The following is a 10,120-nucleotide window of genomic DNA, read 5'->3' on the forward strand; positions in this document are numbered from 1 at the left end:
TGTTCTGCCTAAATTACACGAAAATCTTTTAATGCTACCTGGTAACTAATTTCATCTTATGTTCATATCATATCATTTATGTTTTTATGAGACAGGGCATACTGTTGGCATTTTTGGCTGGGAAAAGGTAAGGATGTAAAGAAGTTTTCCACGCTACTTTTCCACGCCACTTTTCCACGCCACAAGTCATATACGTATCCGCTTTCATTTCAGCTGCGTCGGTGATTGTGCTTGCCTTTTGAAGGTTAGCTGCTCTTCCATATTTTAGCCGCATTTCTTTTCATGCAGAATACATTTTCAGGGCATTTTTAGTCCCCTTTTTTTTACAAATGCACCATTCTTCTCATTTCAAATACATTTTCATTTGTCAATGTTTTTAAATTGATCCCGTAAACATGATATATAATAAAGCCCTGTTTACACTACACAAATCAACCTGGGTTCGCCCCAGGTTAAAACTAACCCAGGTTAGATTTTTGTAGTGTAAACGCAAACTAAACCAGGTTCGCCCCAGGTTAGTCAACCCATCTCAAAAGGTGGGTTCGCCCTAGGTCGAACCTGGGTTAGTTTAGATAAAGTATAGTGTAAACGCAAACCAGGGGCTAACCTGGGTAGTTTCTTCGGGACGCATGCGTAGTGACAGAAATGTTCGCCGAGTGCAAACACAGCAAAGCGCGAATGCAAATTTTTCTCATGCCACACGTAGGGATTTCAACCTACGTTAGGGATTCTGAGAGTTTTGTAGGCTGTCGGGAAAACCTACGTTATAAATCTTGAAATGTAGGTACTTTTCGAAATTTGTAGGTAGTGCAGGTGGAATTTTTTCAAAAAGTGCAGGTGGGCTCTAGGCCAGGGAAACCACAATTAGAAAATGTGCGAAAATTATGTGGAAGTGCAAAAATTAGTTCTAAAAGTATTGTTTCTTTATTCTAAAGAATTTTTGCGACCAAAAAATGGAAGAGCAGCCTCCATCTAACATGAATTGTTTGCTGGTTTGCCCCACCTGCGCGATTTGAAATACAGCTATATAACAAAAGGATTCAAATAAAAAAATATGAAATGGATGGTCTATTTGTCTTTCTTATCATGCAATGCCTCAATCGCAAACATCTAGCAACAGAATTGGAAAATAGACACCACCGAAAGCCTTCCGTAGGTAGAAAGTAGACTTTTTAGTAGTATGTGGGTAGAACATTGAGTTGCTGCGTGGAAGGTGGAAATGTTATATTGTGCGTGGCAGCACTGCTTGATTCTATTTACACTACAAAGTTGACAGTTTCCAGTGTAAACGCATCAGGGTTCGACCCGGGTTACTTTTAACCTAGGGCAAACCCAGGTTAGTTTGTGTAGTGTAAACAGGGCTTAAAAAAGATTTTTTCAAATCCAATTATCTACGTTTCAAGTCCCACAAGCCTTCATTATCACTTATCACGTATATATTAGGTATTTTCATTATTTTCAAGTATGTTTCAATCATACAGTTCAAAAGCAGGAGCATTTCATACTAAAGTACTTTTCGTCCCACAATTCTTAACTATAAATTTGTCCCACAATTTGTAACTAGAAATTTGAATCTACCTAGATAATTCACCAAATCTGGTTTCTGTCAAACCTTGAAATGTCTAACTCTGTTTTTTATCTAGCAAAAAGAAAGTAATTCATAAAGTAAATTGGCAACTTTCAGATCTTGAATGTATAAAAAATTGATGTTCCACAAGACACTGCTCATCTAGGCTCCCTGATATTGATACATTGTATAAAATATTACAATTTCCTTGACATACTCAATATGTCAATACAAAAAGGTCCCTAAATGTGACAAAGTCCCAAAGTTTTATGCTTTGTTGTAGGACTGTGAAACTTATTGTTGAACATGCAGTAAGGAGAGAGTGGACCTGGTTATTTGGAGACAAGAAAGGGAAACAATTGATGAGAAGATCTCCAGAAAGAATAAATGGCCTGTTGCAAGGTTTAAGAGGGCCAATCAGATGTGAAAGATGCTAGAGAACTCAATAAATTGTGAAAAGAAACCAGTGGCGTCGATTTACCTTCCAGACTAGAGGGGTGGAGGGTCATCAATACAAAAATTACTGACATAGACATAAATATAGAAGAATTTAAGTGCTATTCCACCTACTGATAGATGATTTTACCGACTAACTGAGGATTTTATAGACAAACTGAAGATTTACCAACGAATTCATGGCAAAGTACCCCCTACACCTCCCTGGCTAGCTACGCACCTGATGGGAACAAGGAAAAAATAATGAGATTTGACACAAATGTACTCTTTTATTCCGCATACATGTTCATGATATGTCACACTCAATTCAAGACACTAACAGAATAACGCAAAGCTACTTCTTTTCTTGTTACCCTTGCTTTCATTACTAGAGAAAGCATTGAACAAAATTAATCAACAAAGCTGAAGCTAAGAGACGAAAACAAAGCTCACATATGGAATTTCACACTAGAATGGTCAAAGATATTACAAAATGTTATGAAGAGGAGTCAGTCTAACTTGTTTTGGTTGCAGTAAATTCTGTAAGTATTACAAATGCATAGGTAACAGCATACAAATCACAACTAGCCTGAATCTTTAGCAATTATTTAAATTTCATTTACACCTATTTGGAATGTTCAAATAAATAGTATTATTGCATGCATTCTTTAGGTCGAATAACAAAACCTATTTGTTGCAATCACCTCAACAAATGATTTCAACTTGGATCTTCAGCCTCCACATTTGTTATCATCTTGACTTCCAATCTAGACAAATCCAATGCAGACAAAGAGCTTGTGATGCTGATTATGTCAACTGCATGACCAATGATTTCATTAAGCCAAAAACAAGTTAGCCCTCATACAAAGCAACTGGAAAATCCACATGCAGTCTAGGATACTTCAGCTTAACAAATCCCTGCGGAAAAATAACATTTTATTTGCAGCACTACAACTACAATCTTACAAAACTAAGGTAAAACAATAAATTGTACAAGATAATTTTCTGTTTAGAGCATACAAAGGGTACTTGAATACACAATTCAAATATAAAGCTTAAAATACTTAAAATAAATCAGTGAAAAGGTTGTTTAGAATGTTTCAGGATCTAATTGATTATCATTATAAAATTGTATGAATTTACTTTTAGCTTTGTAAAAATCACGGAATAAGATGATTTATCACCAAGGTGAGTTCCTAACTCTTAGCCTTGTCTTACTCCAAGGAAAATTGGTATTTTTAAAATTGGTATCTTCACCAAGAGGAGATGAAAGGTGGCATATCTTAAATCAAACAACTTGAATTATTGTTGCTGGTTTAGTTCATTTCAGTTTCTTTCATTTTTGAAGATTTTGTCTGCTCATATAGAATTTTTGGGAATCTACCAATCGCCCAATGCTATTTGCAACTTAGACATAACATAACAGTCAAAATAACATAAAAACTACAAGATTTGGGCTCAACCTTTGTCACTGATATAACCAGTAAAGACCTCTCACAGACTTTAACAAGGCTTAAAACTACAATGAAAATAATTTGTAACATATATGCCTAGCCTGTGAAGCAAAGGACTAAACCAAAGAGACAAGTTTTGAGCATTTAAAACTGTTCTAAGACCGAGCTCAATGAATTCTCTGTAAATGCAAAACAATCTATGATTGTCCAAAATCATGTAATTTAAATACTTTCTTTTTCATTTGTATGAATCCTAGAGTGCAAAAGCAAAGGAACTCTGAGGAAAAAAAGGTCCTCAACCACTTTGATTTGATTAACATATGAAGGGCTATTGCTCTCAAAAATTGATGAATGTGACCAAATATGAGTGATATAGCAGCTGGGCAGGCCAACTCAATTTTACTGTGGGTATAATCCACACAGGATAATAATTGGCTGTTATTAAAAACTCCATTTCAAGAAACTGTTTTTTAAGTGTGTTCACATCTAGTATCCCTAAAGAATGAAAAAATGTCAGTGTTGTTGGTTTAAAACAAAATAAGCTCACAGGTGCCAAGCATATCTGGGAAATGTATCTCTGGCAAGTCAAATGGTTTTGAAATATTGATTTTGGTTATATTTCCCATTGGTATCTAGTTTCTATTTGATATCATAAGAAATGCTAAATTCAGTCTAATTTCCATCCACTTTCATTTTGATCAGTTTTCAAAGTGCATTTTAAATGCATTTTCACATCAGAGCAACGTGGATGCAAGGCTAAACTGAAACATTATGATCTGATTTCATATAAAAACCAAGGTGTGTGAATGCTATGTGATGTCTCAGTTATTTACCTGTTCAATTAGGTTTTCAGTAATTCTCTTCATCCATGGTCGACCATTTGGTGGTGTAACTTCTACATAAAATTCATGAGCTGCATCGCCATCTTCATCAATGAATAATGAGCTATGAAAAAAAAAATTAAAGTTGAAACAAAAAAATTCTCACCTTACCAAATATCACAAAGTTTCTTTTTGCTTTAGGGTTCCTATGATTAAATTATTTGGCTAGTTATTTTCCTTTAAATGGCTTATTTCAACAGGCCTCTCAGGCTGGCATGCACCTTGCTGAAATGAAGTGTAAGAACAGAAATTTATGAATGAAATTTATGTAAGAGAGAGTTTATGAATAAAATTGGAAATGAAACAAACCTGAAAATAAGGATTATGAAAAACATGACCTATGCAATTGCCTACCTTTTGGCATAGAGTTGGCATACCTGTTGGCCTAGCAATGGTGTCATTCAGTGTAGCAATGGCTTAACACAGAGAAATTTGGCCTAGCAAGGGCGTAGACTTGATGTACCTCTGCATTACAACAAAAATTTAGAGAAAGAAACATCTGAATTAGCTTTGCACTCAAAACAAACACAACATTATTATCACAATTAATTTTGCAATCATTTTTGAAGTTTGCCTTTAAAAAACAAGGTTTTTGCCATGTAGGGGTCCTTCATCAGCAAATTTTCAGACTTGGCAGCAAATAAACAATGGTTCACCTATTTTCTCAACAAATGGGAATTTGAGTGCAACAGCAATGGCCCTGGAACTGCTAAAAAAATTTAAAAAAAATTGTTTTCTCCTGGATGGCAAGAGGAATTAGCAATGCTCACAAAGTGTACAATATTTATGGATGATAATGACGTAGGTATTGTGTATAGCAAATTAAATATGAAAAACTGATGCAGCAAATAGAAATATTTTTATCTGACCAAAATTATCTTGAAGGCCATCTTTCAAAATTATTTGCAAAAATAGTCATGATGCATATGTTTTGAACACAAAGCTAATGACATTTTTCTTTCTAAAAGTATTTTTGTTGCAATGCAAAGGCAAACCAAGAATATATCATTGCTAAACCAAATTGATCTGTTGGAAGAAATTGCTCAGGCAATTTGGTCTGTGCTAGCCCATTGCTTGATATGCCAAATGTACACCATTGCTACACAAACAGGTAGGCCAACTCTACACCTAAAGGTAAGCAATGGCATAGGCTAGGTTTTGTTGCAACCCTGAAAATCCTGTAAATAGCTCAGAAACAACCTATTTGTATGGCAACTTAGCCATAATACAATCCTAGAAAAAGCTCACAAATTAGTCAATATTTTGTCATTACTGTGTAGCTATCTTGAGTGCTTAATCAGGGAAGATGGGACCAAAATAATTTATCTCATTTTAATTCAGGATAATATAGGCCATGATGCATAAATTTGAGGACAAGAACTGGGGCACACATTAACATTCACATTCAATTTGGTAAGGGGGCAAAAGAACAATTTTTTGCATGATTAGCCCCCAAATTTTAGAATTCTTCTGCTCTGATAAATACTTATGATTATATACTTTTGTATCAATTATCTGATATTGTGTTGTACTTTTAGTGTAAATTTCTGTTGGAAACTAAAACTGAGACTAGAGCTGAGAATACATGAAATACAATAATACATTTTGCATAAAAATTATCTTGATTCTAAATCATCCACATCTAAGGTCAATGTCAAGATTAGCCAGTCTACAGTGTGCCATGTATGCCAGTCTATAGTGTGCACACACCAGTTGATGTACTATTCTTGCACATTTGCAAATTATAACGGCTTGTTAAAAGCTTTCTCCTATCAACAATTTTCATTGCTTTTCAAATTTTTATAATCATCTGTTTAGTCCAGTTAGTCCAAAAATGGAAAGAGGTATGGTTAATTATACTGTTATGGTCTCTCCTCGCATAAAGACTTTTTGCATTGAGCGTGAATTTAATAGCGATTCATTGGAATTGTGTGCAGTTCAAACCCCCTTTTGCTGTTTGCACAATATAACTTTTGTTGCTGTTCATTCAAATCGGAGCATGGAGGTGCACCCTGGAGGACTGCAAAACATGTTGTTTGCTTCATGTTTTTTTGCTTAATTTTTTTTTTTGGGTATTTGCGATAGGCTGGACATGATATTTTCGAAATATAATAAAGGACATTAATGGAAAATATTTACTTACTACCAATTTACTTACTCTATTTACCTATGCAAAAGGAAGAGTTTGGAGTATATGAGTTGTTTCTTTCGAGTTTTCCTACCGTCACGAGTTGTCCTACCGTCACGTCACGTTTACTGAGGGAACGAGCTCACTCATATACAATGCAATAATACATATATTTGCATCTAGTGTGATTTATAATATAACTTTCTGCAAATCAGCACCTCAAAGATTTTATGCAGAAGAAATTTTTGCAGAAGAAACCCTTACCCCAAATTTTACAAAATTAATTTTGGGGATTAAATCTTCCTCTGAATTTTGAAGATTTGTTTTTGCAATTGACAGCTTATTCTTAATATTACAGATTTAAAGTTTGTGATTAAAAGATTCTGATTTTGTCATTCCTTCAAATTTCAGTTTTTGACAGATCAGGCAAAAATTGATTATCAAAAAAATTTTATCTTTGTCTTACTCTGTCATTTTCCTTATCTTTCAGGCTTTTAAATTACTCTCCTTTTATCTTATTACCGTTTTTCTTCCTCATTCTCCTCCCGCTCTTTTCCCCCTTTCTCTCTCTTGTTCTTCTTTTCTCTCTCATTTCCTATTTTCTTCCTTCTGGACAAGCGAGCTTTTTTAAAAGCTGCTTCGTGGCTTCACGCACTTTTTCCAGCCCTAGTTGTTTTATTTAAATGAAATTTGCCACCGCAACCATACCTTCGTCTTGTAAACACAAATGGTGTTGCACAAGACATGCCAGTACCATCGTTTCGTTCGTCTGTACCATATCCAAACATCCATTTTCCATAGTCCCAAACAACGGATAGAGCAGATCCCATCGTTTTGTTAACTGCGTTCACAAATAAGGACATTATAATGCTGCCATACACATCCAAGTCTTCGTACAAAGCTAGTCCTAAACGGGCCTAAAAAGGCCTCTCTTCCGTGACACTTTAGTTTTAAAGACAATAAATGAGCGATTTGATAGCGATAGAACACTTTGAAATGATCCAGAATAAGCTTCTTGAATAATAACGCCAAGATTGCCCATCAATCAAGTCTGCATAGCTAAATTTATGCGGTAAACTCCCGTTTGAATTTTGGCTTTTTCCTAGCCATACGTGCTGGCGATGATCCTTCTTGAAGAGTAATATGGTGGAACAATTCACTTCAATGTGCAGCATGTCCATCTTACATCATATCACAAAATGGGATCTAACTTTGAACAAATACATAGTAGATTACAAAACCTAGCAGTAATAACTTACTTTTTTATTACAATCATACACTGCTTAATCACTGCAGGAAGCGTTGGAAACCTTCACTTCCTACCCCTATTTTTCCCCCAATGATGTTTATTTTCTTGAACAATCCAAAAGAGGATAAAAGGAAAACAAAGTCAGATGACATTTCTGTTGATTGTAAAAAGAAAATAAAACTTTCTTATAAAAAAGGAAACTAGCGAAAAGAGCTGCATTAGTTTCAGGGGCGTTAGAGTAATTTTAAATTTGGAGGGGCCAGTACAGGGAAGGGCATTTTGGAGGGGCACATGTCCCAGACAAAAGGCATTTTCGTAAATGTCCCAATGAGATGGCAATCTCAAAAAATATTATTCAAATAGTTGGGGGGGGGGGCATGAGTCACTGATGCACGTAAGACGAAACCAGGGAAAAAACAAAAACATAAACAAACCAGAACTGAAAGAACAAAAACCAGAATAAGAAATTCCACAATTGAAGTGTTTGTAAGTTATTGATTGATCCTCGAAAGGCAAATCATCTGTTTCTTTTCATAAAATGCTGTTTTTAGAGACTTGATCTCTAATCATGTTACATATTTCAATGTTCTAAGAACTGTCCAAAACACAGCCTTACTTTTTTATGTAATCTGAGGTTTGTCTATATGATACAAATCTGTAACTGCTACTAATCTTTCAAAACTATGCCTGGCCAAAAAGCTTTATGGATACCCAAAGCCAAAAAAATTCTTATCCAAATATTAAAAGATAGAAATTGTATTCACTCCAATTATTGTGGTGTATTGTGTTTCATACAAAAGAAGAGAAGCAGGCCGCCATTTGATGGTGGTAGTGGCATTGAGTGTTTTTGGCCATGCAATACAGAAAGCCCAAGTTGTCGGAGGCCCTAGGATTATCGGAAAGAAGAAGCTTCCCTGCGAGCGGAGCGAGCAGAAAATTTTGTGACTACGCCCTTTGAATTAGCTTAAAATATATTTCAGAATTTCTATATATGAATAGAATAGATTTCTAGCAGTTATTTTCTTGCAATCATTTAAAACATTTTGTTTTTTTCAAGGCATGCTTTTATTACATTTGATTAATTCCAGTCTTAAAATTCACATAATTACTTTATACGACCCCACAGACCTCGGCTTATTCCTTGGAATCTTAGCAATAACAGGATTTTTTGCATTATTCTTTTTATCTATTTATTTTTCAGTATTTTTTCTATTTTCTTCATAATGCAAAAAACACTTTTTGCATTATGAAGTGCGTATGTGATTAACTGTATATTATTTTTATTGTTAAAGCTGGTTTTAGTTGAGTTTCACACGTAGGTTGATTCTATTATCTCATTTGACTATCGATTATAGTTTGTATTCATTTGTCTTTATTCTAAAAACATCCAAATCAGTAGTATTTGGAGAATTTCAAATGAAAAGTGAAGTCACTGCTCATTTTTCAATTCATCACTGCACATTTTCGATTCATCACTGCACATTTTCGATTCATCATTGCACAAATTGGTCATCACTGCACCTTAAATTAATCCTTGCAGCAAACTAGACTTTGAAGAACATATAAAAACTTGCAAGGGTGGCTGCATATTTGCCCTAGCAAAGTTGAGGATGCGGGAAACTGGCCCTCGGTTCAAGTAACATTTTAAATGATTCTCAAGAAGAGTGGTACCTAGGCCCCTTGGGCCTTGCTTATTGTGTCCACTGATAGGTTGGACTTGCTACAAGTTTCTCTCTATCCATTTAGTAATCTGGATAGAGAGGGGCTTGTAGTAAGTCCACTGATAGGCTAGCCTATCCCTGGGGAGAGGCAGGTAGGGCCGTCGCTTAGCACACACATTTGTAACTTTTGTGAACATGGTCTAATAAAGTAATGAATTCTGTTTTGAAATGGAATTACTCAAATGTAACAAAGTTATGCTTGAAAATAGAAAAAGATTTAAACGAATGAATCAACTTAGCCTGGACCCCCCCCTCCCTGCCTCCCTTTGGCTCCGCCCATGCTGAAACCGCAGTGTTTACATGAATGTTAGTTTAGTCAAAGTCAAACTGTCGATAAGCCTAGCAATAATCATTAATATTATTCTCAAATTTCAACAATATCAAGCCTCGGAATAGTTAAAGAATGCTTGTTTTTATTGGGAATGTATCAAGTTATCAAACCACTTTTCTATGGGACACAGGCTATGTAAACCCTAAACTTCCTTTGAAATAAAGCAACTCAGTTTCGACTCTGCACTCTGGTAACAAATATTTTTGGCAAAATCGCACCAAAAGATATTTGTCATTGGGATGGATGAACGAGAATGGTTCAAAATTAAACTGTAAGTGTAATGAGAATTTTGCGACTTTAACTTAAAAGAGCAGATTCTGTCCAAGGACCGCGCAGCATATTACAGATTGAGGG

General features: G+C 35.2%; 1 protein-coding gene and 1 long non-coding RNA gene across 2 annotated transcripts; one reads left to right on the forward strand and one right to left on the reverse strand.

Moving 5' to 3' along the window:
* The first annotated feature begins 326 nt into the window (after positions 1-326).
* LOC148960135 (uncharacterized) lies at positions 327-2,936 on the forward strand. Its single transcript, XR_016143823.1, has 2 exons — positions 327-1,152; positions 1,851-2,936. It is a non-coding gene; the product is annotated as an uncharacterized LOC148960135 (long non-coding RNA).
* LOC135686221 (tumor suppressor candidate 2) lies at positions 1,011-7,615 on the reverse strand. The gene is made up of 3 exons (XM_065202408.2): positions 7,174-7,615; positions 4,290-4,401; positions 1,011-2,920 (listed from the first exon to the last, which is right to left on the reverse strand). The coding sequence occupies exons 1-3, from the start codon at positions 7,326-7,328 to the stop codon at positions 2,855-2,857; spliced, it is 333 nt and encodes a 110-aa protein (XP_065058480.1). The 5' UTR covers positions 7,329-7,615; the 3' UTR covers positions 1,011-2,854.
* Positions 7,616-10,120: the final 2,505 nt, after the last annotated feature.

This window comes from Rhopilema esculentum, chromosome 6 (assembly GCF_057945365.1).
Source record: "Rhopilema esculentum isolate cy_ngs chromosome 6, ASM5794536v1, whole genome shotgun sequence".
In the NCBI taxonomy this organism is placed as follows: Eukaryota; Metazoa; Cnidaria; class Scyphozoa; order Rhizostomeae; family Rhizostomatidae; genus Rhopilema; species Rhopilema esculentum.

Bases quoted from the DNA above. Each gene is read 5' to 3' on its own strand.
- LOC135686221 (XM_065202408.2), bottom strand. From the start codon at position 7,328: ATGTCCTTATTTGTGAACGCAGTTAACAAAACGATGGGATCTGCTCTA. The intron at 4,402-7,173 runs GTATGGTTGCGG...TTTTTTTCATAG, and splicing joins TTTGTGTTTACAAGACGAAG to CTCATTATTCATTGATGAAG. The intron at 2,921-4,289 runs GTAAATAACTGA...ATTTTTCCGCAG, and splicing joins CTGAAAACCTAATTGAACAG to GGATTTGTTAAGCTGAAGTA.